The following is a 13,742-nucleotide window of genomic DNA, read 5'->3' as shown; positions in this document are numbered from 1 at the left end:
GGAGGTGATTATTCCCTTGTATAAGGCAATGGTCAGGCCACACCTTGAGTAATGTATACAGGTCTGGAGGCCTCATTTCAAGAAGGATGTAGAGCTGCTGGAACGAGTACAGAGAAGGGCAACAAGGTTAGTGAATGGAACAAAGGGTTTCTCTTACGAAGAAAGGCTTAAGTTTTGCAAATCACAGTGTCTGGAGACTAGGCACCGGCGAGGTGATCTGATAGAGGTGTATAAAGCCTTGAATGGTTTGAGCATGCTCAATGCTGATGGAATTCTTCCTCTTGCTCAGAATAATCGCCTGAGAGGGCATAAATTCAAATTGAGGAAAGATAGATGTCCGGAAATTTGCCTTTAGCCAGCGGGTAGTTGGTTGGTGGAACAGACTTCCATCCCTTGTTGTGGAAGTTGATAGCCTAAATAAATTTAAGGCTCAACTGGAGGGGTGAAGTGGAAGTTTTTTTTTTTTTTTTTCTCCCCCTGGCTGATGCTGCATAAGCTTGCTTTCTTGCATCATATGCCTATGCTAACTGAGAACAGAGTTGCAAAGGTTCGGGAAATTGTGGCAAGAGATTGTCGTTTGACCCTCTGAATGATTTGGATATGAATAAGGACACGATTCTTCAAATTCTGCATGAAGATTTAGGGAAAAAATGTCTGTGCAAAATTTGTGCCTCACGGATGAGCAGAAGCAATAAAGAGTGTCATCATGCGAAGACTTCATCCAGACTTGTCAAGACAAGCCTAATTTCTTTGAATGTGTTTTCACTGGAGATGAGCGTTGGGTATTTCAGTGATGCAGAATTCCAGTATCAAGACGATACTGATCGTGTTAATACACGAACAGGGTGTGATTCACAAGGAATTTTTACGTGAAGGTATCAATCGTGCGTTTTCTACATAATATAGGTACTTCAAAGATTGAGACACAATTTCGAGAGAAAGGCAGCTGGTTCTCTTTGCACGAAAATTTTCCCGTCCATTGCGCATTTTTTGTGAAGGCATTTCTGGCGAAACATGGCGAAGCATTAGCAACTAAGGCCATATTGCTCCGGGGATATGCGGTGTTCATTCCCTGACCTTTCCGCATCCTCCATATTTGGTGGTCATGAGCTCGAACCCCGGTCTAATCAAGAAGCGTGTGCTACGCACTGCTGCTCCTGCCCACCAGGCTATGGGGGCGCCTGGCGAAACATGAACATTGTACAGATCAACCATCCACCCTACTCTCTATCTAGTTCTAGCGGACTTCTTCCTCTTTTTCAAGGGAAAGATTTCAGAATGTTGAGGACATAAAGAAAAATGCAACTGCTGAACCAAACATCATCTCTTTGGATGAATTCGCTGACTCTTTTTAGAATGGTGTAATAAGTGCATTCAATCAGTTGTTGATTATTTTTAATAAAAAATAAATCATTTTTGAGTTGCTTCGCTTTGTGTTCTTTGTATTGCACCAGTCTGGAACTTTGATGCCGCACCTAGTATTTCAGATATTTCCATTGATGCTAAACACCAATTTTTATTTCAAATACGATATGATGGATATATCATATGTAACAACAGCTGAATACGATATATCTCCATTTTATTTTAAATTAAGTGATATATCAATCTCGGAGAAGAGTATGTGAGGGATGTATTGGTTGAGCGAAGGCAAGGTGCAGAAGTGAATGGCATAGATTCTGTTATACTAAAAAAGGCTGCATGTGAGTGCATAATCTAGTTGGGATGTTAACGAGCTTATCGTTAGATTTCGGGACGATCCTCTTGAACTAAAGAAGTGCTAAGGCCCCCCAACCCGCAAAGCAGGTACGAAAGACGTGATGAGCAAATGAGCTTTTCCACAAGTCTGACTTCAGTAGTGATTAAGATTATGGAGTCTCTGATTAAGGACCATCTCAAAAGTATCCTTGAGAGAATTGCTACACGGGGAGTTCTTATCAGTCCAATTAACTATAATGATGCAGTCGTGAAGTTCATCAAGGAAACAAAGTTATTTACCTTGACTTCAGTAAAGCTTTTGGTGCGGTTCCCAGTGAGAAGCTATTATATGAACTGCAACAAGCAGGGATTATTGGTACGAGCCTTTGTAGGATTGGGATATAGTTGAAAGATAGGAGACAAAGAGTAGTCATAAATAGACATTCCTCCAGGTGGACAACTCCTGCAAGCGAATCCTTCGGGGATTAGTATTAGGACCACTCCATTGTAATCTTCTTTAATGACTGATGATTTGTAGGCAGGAAGGATGGTTAACGAATTTCTGATGATTTGTAGGCAGGAAGGATGGTTAACGAACAATCGGCTATTTTTTCTCCAAAATGACTAAGATCGACTTGGTTTTAAAATTGCAGCTGACGTTTTATTGCTTCTGTATGTGCAGTTTTTTTTTTTTTTTTTTTTGCTTACGTACTTATAAGCTACGGAAGGGGAAGACTTAGGAGTTACTATTCAATCAGAAATGAAAATTTTTTTCATGCTGTGTAAACAAGCGGTAGAAAGGCGCATGGAAAAATAATGCCATTATCGCTTTATATAAGGGATCATTGGAAGGAGAATCGAGAACTACAGATCGCAGATATAAAATCTCAGGAAGTAAGAAATTGCTGCAACTCAAAGTTTACCTTCCAGCAGCGTGTTATAGATAATTGAAATAAATTACCTGCCAGTGTTGGTGGGAAAATTTGGTAGCATTCAAAGAGAAATTGGATAATCACGTTTTAGCGATGGAGATAGGAAAAATGAGCGATTGGGGAAGTTATTATTTTTTTCTTTCTTTCTTTGGAAGATGCAGAAAAATACCCCTCGCCCGTCATTTAGTCTTACTAATACTATTGCAACAGAACCTTTGCTGGGAGTTGTCACAGGCATTGCCAAGTCCAAGATTATTGCCTTATGCGTCTGAGCTTAAATTCAACCCTGGAAAACACCCTCAAAACTTACTTTCTAAACCGAAAATAAGTGGCTAGACGTGCTAAGGACCATCTGCAGGGAAGGGTTCCTCATGATTTCATCATCACTGTTTTTGTTGCAGTGTTGCGGTATAAATTCCATTGGCTTTAAGGAAGCTCTCTTATCTTTTTTCCATAGTGAATGTTCAAGGCAACCCCTTTTTTAAATAGCATTTTCCTCAAAAGTAAGGAATAACATTCAAACATTACAATATCCCGCTACTATATTTCATCTTTAAAATAAAAACTGGCATCGTTATCAGCTGATATCCAATTGTAAAGACAAATACAGAAAATGACACAAGTTTTCTCCACCAATGCCAATAAGCGGAATTTCGGTTCACGTCAGAATTAAAGATCCTAAAAAGACGATATAGTTTTAGATCATTGGATACCAACAGAAGTCAAAAATAGGCCTTTGAACGTGTGATGTTTCTGATTTTACACCTTGTAACTCCAGTCCACAGTTCCCAACTTTCACAAGACTTCTCATTCTGGAACATATTTCCTTTGTATTTCCAGAGATACACTTGCGACAACACAATACAATAAACTGAAGAAAGAGAAACAATTTAATAATAAATATCGTGATAGAAAAGATGTTATTTAGGCTGACAGTAAAGTGAAGTGAAATGGACTTCGCCTGGTCAAACTGAATGACTACACGCTGTTCCGTTAAGTGGACTCTTAACGAAACAGAGGGCAGTCATTCAGCACTCATTCAATTTGGCCTAAAATCATTTGCAATTCTGTCGTACATTTTTAAACCTGAAAATGAAGAAAACTCTTTTCTTACTTTCCAGACAAAAGTGGACCGAGAATTCACCTTACTGTACGTGGTTATTGACGAGAATATGTCCCACTATTTTGGTTACAACATGAACAAATACATCACTTCTCCGAGAAAGTTTAACGTTTCAGGCACTGACTTCGTACAGTCCAACCAAATGCACAGTAAGTCAAATTTTTTTTTTATTTTTTGTGTCTAATTCCACCGTATCTAAGTTTATTAATGAGGAGAGTTTTATTTCAAATCATGCAGCGATAATCTCCCTGCTTTTAGATCTTTGTTTTCCAACAGCACTTATTATTTTTTTTCAGCAATTAATGGCAGAATGTATGGAAACTTGGAAGGACTGGAAATGTGTGTTGGAGATAAAGTTAGTTGGCACGTAGCAGGATTTGGCAAAACTACAGATCTTCATTCTGCTTATTTCCATGGTAACACCTTCTTGCAGTATGGAACTTATCGCGACACTCTACCAGTTGCACCAAGTACCCATTTTACAGTAAAGATGGTACCCCACAATCCAGGTAAGTCCGCATACCAAGTTCTTTATATTTCGAGTTCAAATGCCATGTCGTTTTAAAGGTTTTTATGAGCAGATAAAGATGCACAATATCGTCATTTAGTGTTCATCAAGAATATTTGCAAACAATTTTCGTATTTTTTGGACCATGATGTCCGAGATTATAAGAAGCAGACGATTTTAAAATTAAAAATTGAGAAAAAACGTTTTTTAATTGTAAATACTTCAGACACTTCTTCGCATTCTATTGGAACTCTGACAGTACTAGAGCCAGCAGGCTTAACAATTTAAGATTTTATTTCTCTAAAACAGATTTGTTTTAGAAAAATGAAAAGTCAGGTGACTTTTATTTCTTCATCAGATCAATAGAAATAGCTCTCAGAAAAACTGTTATTTTTTTGTATATCTCTTTTTAAAATCCACATTTTAAACATGTTCAATCTACTGTGTTTCAGGTAACTGGGCGTTGGACTGCAGAACCAATATCCATTTAAAAAGAGGAATGCGGGCTATATACAAAGTAAACGACTGTGGCAACTCCCACAACTTTGGGGGATTCTACACACCCGAGGACGACTTATATCATTATCAGAGAAATATTCGGGAGTATTTTATTGGAGCAGTGGAGGTGGAATGGGACTATGCTCCAGTAGATCGTCATATCATCGAGGGAGAAAGTCTGTTGGACAATGAGTAAGTAACTAACTAAAAGACAAATAATCAAATTTGAAAAGTAGGGAATCATCCCACTAAATCAATAAACAATTTTTTTTGGCAGATACGTTATCCAATTTTAATATAATCTGCTTAGTGCAAATATGTTTTGTTAATACACCATAATAATAACGATTGTTATTTCAGGGAAAGCAGGCCTTACGTTCAGCAAGGACCTTACCGTATCGGTCAGCGCTATAAGAAGGCTGTCTTCCGGGAGTTCACAGATGCAACGTTTACTAAAATGAAGAGAAGAACATTTGAAGATGTTCATCTTGCCGTCATGGGACCGATGATCAAAGCAGAAGTTGGTGACGTCATTCGAGTTGTGTTTAAAAATATGGCTTCTCGACCATATTCGATGCATCCTCACGGAGTTCTCGCCAGCAGAGCCCACAACGATCACACCAGCAAACTGAACCAAGACGAGGAATATGTCTATCCCCAGGAAACGGTTGTTTACGAGTGGGAAGTCCCTTACTGGGCTGGTCCTGGTAAGACTGGCTTTAATTGCACCTCCTGGGTTTATTACTCAGCAGTAGACCCCGTCAAGGATATCAACGCCGGCCTCGTAGGTCCTCTGATTACTTGCAGGAAAGGAATCCTCACCGAAACAGGTAGGGAATCATCCCACTGAAAGAATGATTCAAAAGCATTAAATTCATAATTTCTGCCATTATCAGTTTTCTCATGTTTGTTTATAAAAATAATTAGGGTAAAATTCAAAAAAAATACAAATACAATAATCAGTATATTGTAAGTGAAATACAACATATTTCAGTTAGAATATAGTGATTATTTACAATTATGCATTTAATATAAAGTAATAAAAAAACATTTAGATATACAAAACTTTAATTAAAACAGAGCTCTATCCTACGAATAATGAAAATCAACTTTTTTCCTTTCTTACAGAAATAAAGAATAAACTGATAACTACAGTGATTTGTGGATTATCAGTTTATTACAAAAACTGCTCAGTGATACAAGGTTTTTTTTTTGTTTGCGTGTAAATAGGTTAGAACAGCAGTCCCACTCTGAAACCATCGAAACTCAAAACTGTTTTCGTCTTTTTCCATGCTTTCTGTGTTCGGAAGAGAATAAACACTGTTTATTCATAACTTTCAGGAGGTTATGATATGTAAATAAGGTACTAACAGTAGTTTAGTAACTTATTTACAATTTACTAGTTTCAAAACTGGAGTAATTACTCTATATATTCTACAGAGCGAATCAAATGAAAACAATCCTATAGAAGCCATTTTGCACATTTACATATTTATCAGACCACGAACCAAATGTCTATTTCCCTTTTTTGAACCTTTGAAAGGGTGTAGTGGCCCTCATATTTTACATTGACCAAAGGTATCGAAGTAAGAAAAGGACATGTATGGTACTGAAATGATTCAGCAGCCAATCAAAATACTTTACCATGATGGTATCGTTAGAAAAAGTATAAAGAGTGCAAGAGGATGACTTGAAGAAATGGTGTAAATGATCAAAGCTGTAGTTTAGCAGACAGTTTATTTTTAGTGTGAAAATAAAATTTGAAATGGCATGCTGAATAATTAAACAAAAGTATTTTCACAGGCCCACTAAGCATATATAACGTATGCTATTAGATCGCAGAAGTGGGGTTGAATTTTCCTTTATCCTAAGTTGGTAAATAAACGTTTCTTTGATACTAAGAATAGAGATCCGATGTACATAAAAGTCCACTGATTTTTTTTCTGTAGTCAGAAGAACCAACGTTGCATATTAATCAAGGGTCTATTTCAATTACCCATACCTTATACAAAAAAAAAAAAAAAGCAGGAATCAAAATTATGGAAATCCAGCTTCCAACAGAATAGGCACGAAGAAGTTGTATTGGTAAGAACAAGAATTGGCCATACCCTTTTAACATATCTTTTCTTATTGCTGAGTGATCATTCACCAGACTGTTTACATTGCCCTTCTATACCTTAGGCGCCTCCGTAGCCAGGTGGGAAGGAGCAGCAGTGCGTAGCACACGCTTCTTGATTAGACCAGGGTTCGAGCCCGTGACCACCAAATACGGAGGATGCGGAAAGGTCAGGGAATGACCACCGCATATCCCGGAGCAATATGGCCTTAGTTGCTAATGCTCCTAAAAACCAAATAACAAACCTTCTGGAATATGCTCACTATCATACTGCTAGAATCTCATCATTCCTATCCCTTGCTAACATAAATAGAGCCACAAAGCGTAAGCAACATTATTGGAGATGACGCCAATTTAAACAAGCTGGCCACTTATCTAAAAGCAATTAATATAACTACATCTGAATTCCTTTCCTTACCATACTAATCATCATTTCAAAGTTGGAGGCGCAATTTGGCCATTGTAGCCCTTGAGTCATTAAACTTCCACTCCAACAACAACTACCCATCTTCCAGTCGCCAAGTTTTTAATTTTTTTGCAATCATTTGTAGTCGAAGAAAAAATAACTTTTAAATCATTTACGTGCATAAGAAACTTAATATATCACTATCCTTCTCCTCTGAATAAAACTCAGTTTTGTTCGAGTATGAAACAGGAGAGCAATTATGGACAAGTGTGATGAACCCTAAAGTACATTCGTGATTGGAATGTAATAACAAGAAGAGATCCAGTTAATCATTTTTATTTTTATACTGTCATCCTTTGGATTTACAATGCACAGCATGTAGGTTGCCATCCTGTGCTTTCGATTATCATTAATGTAAGCTAAGCCAAAGACAGCAGCACTGAATTTTTTATAGTATACATGGTATCCACCTTCCTTTTCTCATCAATCATATCACAAGTAAATTCTTTATTTAGAAGCGATTACGATATCAAATCTTTCAGCACAGCTTATAGGATAAGAGTCTTGTCATTTTTCTGAATAATTAAGGTTGAAAGAGCGGTGTAGTGAGCACGTTACTAAGTAAAAGAAGTTCAAATTCATTCTGCAATTCAGTATGTAGCTGTATGGCTCCCACACACATTTACTTACAGCAACACTTACCTATGCGTGTAAAGGAGTATGAAAAACGGGTGAAGTGCACCTTTGAGGCCTCATGTTTCTTGATGGGGGAAACTTGAAATAACAAATAATGATGCACCTGTTTATAATTATATTTATGGCTAAATGTAAGGACAGATGAATTAATGCTTCGTTTCTTCAGGATCAAAAAAACGAGCAAAGTCATGACAAAAATGGAACCGAAATAATTATAATCCGTGTCCTTATTGAAAAGCCTGACACATATTCTGAGAGGTTCAACCAGATTGCTCATAAGGAAAATTGTTTTGTTTCTGACTCCAAAATTTTTAGAGAAAAAATAACTTTGAAATTATATAATTTCGCAACTCTACACAAGAATGCGCCATTACTTTTAACTAGCGCGAAACCAGGTCATTTCGTGGCCAACACATAAGGTACTTGTGGCAAAGTACCAGTTAAGCATTGTAGCGAAATTATCTGATCATGTTCTAACGAACAGTAGCATTAAGAGAAACACGACCGAACAAATTATTAAAATTTGATCTCGAGTTGTTTTCATTGTGCGCTCTCTCGTACATTATGTTGCTAGAAGGCTCCAGTGTGATGGAAATGCATCATAATTGGTATTCTGCTTAAATAGCGTAGTAGAATTACTTATTACAACCAGTTATAATATTAGTGTTGTTTGTACTTCCGGTTATTTAAATATCTTGTTAGCTTCAGTAGCAAACAAACATTAAAAACTGCGATGGTTTATTTTCAGGCAAAAGGAGAGACGTCGATCACGAATTCGCCGTTCTGTTTTCCATATTTGACGAAAACGACAGCTGGTATATTGAAGATAACATCCGTACTTATACAAGTGGCTATGTGGACCGTAAAGACAATGAGTTTCACAGGAGCAACCGAATGTATGGTAAGATCGTTTGTGGAATATTGTTAAGATCAACAACCTTTTCTATTTCTGTCGCGATCATAGCAAACACTCTTTTGTGCCAGTATAACTGTACGATAGAATCAGATCAGATTCAACCCTGAAGGAATGGAGGCTTGTGATACTCCAGCATATATTGAAAACTCTTTTAAAATAGAACTCATCTGCTAGCGGTGAAACTGGCCATCCAGTTATAGGATGTTATACTTGAGCCTAAACCGAACAGACATCTTTTCAATTTCAATGGCTGAAAAGAAATGAAAGGTAACACAACAATTCCAAATAAAATCTTTACTTTTGTCTTCTTAACTCTGGGAGGGTACGTGGAGTAGTTAATGAGAATATTCTATTCTGAGACGTTGATCTCATTACCACCTGAGACTGACTCACTCACTTTCATGTTAAACAGTTCATCTTAGCAGATTTAATTATTATTGTTCCGCTATTTAATGCAGGGCTATCGACGGAGGAAAGGTCTCCATTTCATATTTAAATTTTAATATCTGAAAAGAATGTTGAATGTATATAACTGCTAAACTGAGCTATTATCATATCACGAAAATCTTGTGAAATAATCATTGTTAGGATGCGTAACTAATCAATACTTGATATTATTATATCCAATTCAATAGATGCCATATTTTTGTTGTGCATTTTTCTAAACCCGATTGTTCTTTCTCTCGGAAACCACTGTTTCCGAGAGAAAGAAAGCCCTCAGAATTTAAGATAAAAAAGACATCCCGTTTATAGATACGACTTACTGTTGCTCATGGCTTTACTTTTGTCCATTATTGCATATATAAATATTTAATTCAGAAGGAACTTACTGTACAATAAGAAGGATTCTTTCGAGGCAGGTGTCACACAAGATGACATGCATACGCTGTACCCGTTTAATTCAATGGAAAGAAATGTCAGTTGGGATATTTTCTTTGCGTTGATGGATGACATGGGCTGTCTTCTAGAGACAACGGCAGTTTGCAGGTATCAGGATGAGATTCTCGTACTTCACCATTGTCCTTTTGCAGCTGCTTTTGCCAAACACATTTCAACGGATAATAATATTATTATTATTCCAAACCGACATTCTAATTCATACCAATAATATCACTCCCAGACAGTGCTCGTTTGGTGAATCTGGCCTCTGATTACATTGAATTCTATAGAGCTTGACAGCGATACTCTCTCTCTCTCTCTCACGCACAGATGACTTCTGCCTCATCATTCATTCATGTTCTCGTGGTTAGCAGTAGGTGTTGTGGTATACCGCTTATTATATTAGAACTATTCTTAAATGGCCCTTTTCTATTTTATGTTTTGTTATCTAGTCGCAATAAATTGTTGTATAAATGTAACCAACACTAACCACATCTTCAAAAAATGTGGGTAAAGAATTTGTTGTATAGCTCTTCTAAAATTAATGGTATATTCGGTATTATAAAATGAAACTTCAAAATCTCTAACATAAAATGAGTAGAAATTCATAGTAAAGATTTTTATCGACTTAAATCATCTCTCGGCAATACTATTATGATGAACTTATATGGCACATTTATACACTCTTGCCAAAAGTAGCTGGACACCGCTGTATTTAGAAAAACATTAACCTTAATCACCATCCTCGTCAGCAATGGATATAACAGTAACTCTAATCAGGTAACGAAATACATCAAATGGGGTTGAGTCGTTGCGTTCAGCCACTTTCTAAAGGGAATCATCATAAGATAACATATTATCGATCAATCTGTTCGTGCGACTGCGGCAAAACTGTAACATGCTAGATCAATGGTGGCTGATGCACTTACCAAATGGAGTTCTTGTAGGGTGCTACTACAGGTGGAAAACATTCAGTTAGCCTGCAGAAATTGATGGAAAGAAAACCAAAGATCACTCAAAAGAGTGATATGCAGACCTTTCAGTATTATTCATCGAATACCTCGTCAATTAAGAGCTCAGGATGGTCACAAGAACACGGAACTAATATCAATACAAAGACAATATGTAGGGAGTTGATTCGCATTGGATTTACGGAAGAGCTGTACAACACAAACCAAACATCACAGCACGTAATGCATAGCGTCGACTTGTCTCATGCACAATCCATCATAACGTTGCAAATGCTGTAGTGTGGAGAGACGAATCATCACCGGGTGGAAAAGGCCCTGGTTCGAATCCCTTCGATGATGCGAGGAACTTTAATGGGCTTTTTTCACTCCGTGGCTAAGTTAATCGGTCTTAGGCGTAGATAGCATGGTTCCCCCTCCCAGCACAGGCAAATCGGCCAGAGAACACACGCAATTTACAGACAAAATACATAAACGGGCATATGTAATCGTTTACAGGTAATCCTATATAATAATTTTTGTGGTAAATTTAGATATTGATCCAAAAATAACGCTTTTCTTGGTTATTGGTTCGGAACCATCGAGTATACAGAGCGTAATTCAGTAAAAGTTTATTGGCAATAGTTTTTTTTTCTTTTTTTTTCTTGTGAATGGAAAAGGGTTATCAAGTAATACCATGCTTATACTTAAGAAGAGAGAGAGTAACGTTTCTAGTTTTTTCATATGAACTCCAAGTACAGTATTCTTTTTGATTGAATTTGAAAAATTGGCACACAAATTTTGAAAGTGGAGAAAAAGTGCTTAATGTTCAAATAAACAAATATTTTGTACTCCTTGGCGTTCAGCGAACCTAAGACATTTCAGGAGTAGTAGTATAAAGCTTTTCGTTAGCTTACGAGTATTAGTATCGTGATGTCTGTTAGAAGGCTACTGGTTCACACTACACTAACTCAGGTGGATGGATCTCTTCGCGAACCGAAAGAGTATCTTTTGGACATGGTCCAGTAGCCCTCCAGGTGACTGCTACTTTGGGGTAGCCAAGAGACCAGAAGTTGGAGTTAAGCAAATGCTCTAGGTGCCGCCCTAACAGAAATACGGATATACACATTAAAAGGCAGCACTGCATCCAATTAAAATGTCTTGAAACTTCAATAGCAGTGGTACCTGTTCATAATTCCGTAGTATCAGAATTGGCAATACAAATTTAAAACCAATAAGAGAAATACACAATAATATTGTCTTAAAGTTTATTAGTTGTCATACTGCAATGAAGAGTACCAATAATCCATTAGCAACAACATACAGTATTATTGAATGCACTTAATATATAATATTCGAGATCTTACTATACATAAAATTATGTTACTTGTTTGCGTTCTTCGTGAACTAATTTTCTCTTTTCTTTTTTCCTCCAGCTGTAAACGGCAGAATATATGGCACCCTAGATGGACTTATATCTCATCGTAATACTAAAGCAGCCTGGTATGTCTTGGGCATGGGCTCCGAGATCGATATCCACACTGCCCACTTCCACGGCCAAACCTTCCGCTACAAGTTAGAGAGCTCGTACCGATCTGATGTGGTGGATCTTCTTCCAGGAACTTTCCAAACTGTCGAAATGTATATGGACAACCCGGGTATTTGGTTTCTCCACTGTCACGTTGACGACCATATGAGGGCGGGAATGTCTGCGTTGTTTAAAGTATTGCGATCAGAATTGCCGCGAAATAGGTACTAAATTGAGATAGGGTTTTTGCAGTTACGTTTTCTTTGTTTTTTTTTTTTTTTGAAAACCTGCCCAATATTTATTTGCGAATGGGGTTTAGGAAGTTGGAAGGTGAGTCACCGTCTTTACAGATGTGCTCAAGATATGGTGATGTTCACCTCTCGATGATGCCATGCAAAATGAATTGAACACCCAATGGTAAAAAGTAAGGACTGAGATTGGTATTGAGACAGCTAAAATAAGAACTAATCTTAGAGCATTGAAGCCGTTGACAAAGACGGGAAATATTTATTGAGCCTTAGAGGTTGTCAATGTCAACTGCTGTCTGCTAAAAACAAACAACGCACGCGCACACACTCAGGGCAAAGATAGTTTAAATCCGTTGAATTGTATCAGTCTTTTAAGTGCCACACATATCCTATCTGTAGATAGTCTTACACAGCTTACAAACTATTTTTTTTTTTACATTCCACTAGCCTGTTGGTGTTGAATTTATTGTTTTGTTTGTTTTCAACAGAGGGCAGCTTCCCAAAATAATAATAATCTGTTTCTTTGAAATATGTAAAAAAAATCTTCATTTTCACACCTAAACCCCAAACTAAAGCATTTAAGAATTCTGTGTACCGCTTTGGTTTCTTTCTTTTCAGTCGCTTTGCTTTCATAATCAACCTCTAACTATAGCTCTAAGTAAAAGCAGTACACAAAATTCTTAAATAAAATTTCGATGTGGAATTTTTAATGTTGATTCTGTACTATCATGTATCATACATCTCACCGTGTTTGTATTTGTCCATTTTTTGTGTGAATTCGCCAAGCTTTCTTTTTAACCAGTTCTTCCTAAATCCCCTTCCAAACGTTCAGTGGATTAGAGATTTTGATTAAAAAAAAACAAGTCGTTTTCTAGAATCACATTCCGATTCAATCTGTACTCATATGAAATCGTATACTGGCTTCTCACCCGTCAACGGTATTTTAATGAGAATTAGAACACAGATTATATTCTCATAAACAGCCTTACAGTCTTCAACTTTCCAAAATTCTGATCTATCTTCATTTGATTAGATTTAAAGGAATTCATGCACACCTTATGACCGTGTCATATTACTCCGGTGTACATCATAATCACACGACGCAGTACCTGACCTTCTACTAGCTGCAGAGACTTTAATTACTAAACATTTCTAATCTCTATCGGACGTTTCCTAAGTTCTAATCATGTTTGTACAGCAATATGAAAGCGTATCGCTATCAAACGTGCCTTAACTATTTATTTTTA

The 13,742-nt window shown here is 37.0% G+C and overlaps 1 protein-coding gene across 1 annotated transcript in view; it reads left to right on the top strand.

Annotated features, from left to right (window-relative positions):
- Positions 1-13,742, top strand: part of LOC150089598 (hephaestin-like protein) — a 185,141-nt gene that overhangs the window by 133,262 nt on the left and 38,137 nt on the right. Inside the window, exons 10-15 of the mRNA XM_090390043.1 lie at positions 3,752-3,902; positions 4,050-4,262; positions 4,714-4,951; positions 5,120-5,589; positions 8,726-8,878; positions 12,156-12,471. Coding sequence (XP_090246169.1) covers positions 3,752-3,902; positions 4,050-4,262; positions 4,714-4,951; positions 5,120-5,589; positions 8,726-8,878; positions 12,156-12,471 — 1,541 coding nt within the window. The remainder of the gene's footprint in view (positions 1-3,751; positions 3,903-4,049; positions 4,263-4,713; positions 4,952-5,119; positions 5,590-8,725; positions 8,879-12,155; positions 12,472-13,742) is intronic.

Source organism: Mastigoproctus giganteus, chromosome 2 (assembly GCF_048544385.1).
Source record: "Mastigoproctus giganteus isolate SK-2022 chromosome 2, ASM4854438v1, whole genome shotgun sequence".
Lineage (NCBI taxonomy): Eukaryota > Metazoa > Arthropoda > Arachnida > Uropygi > Thelyphonidae > Mastigoproctus > Mastigoproctus giganteus.
Note: the sequence above shows the minus strand (reverse complement) of the source record. Positions and strands in the feature narration are given on the sequence as shown.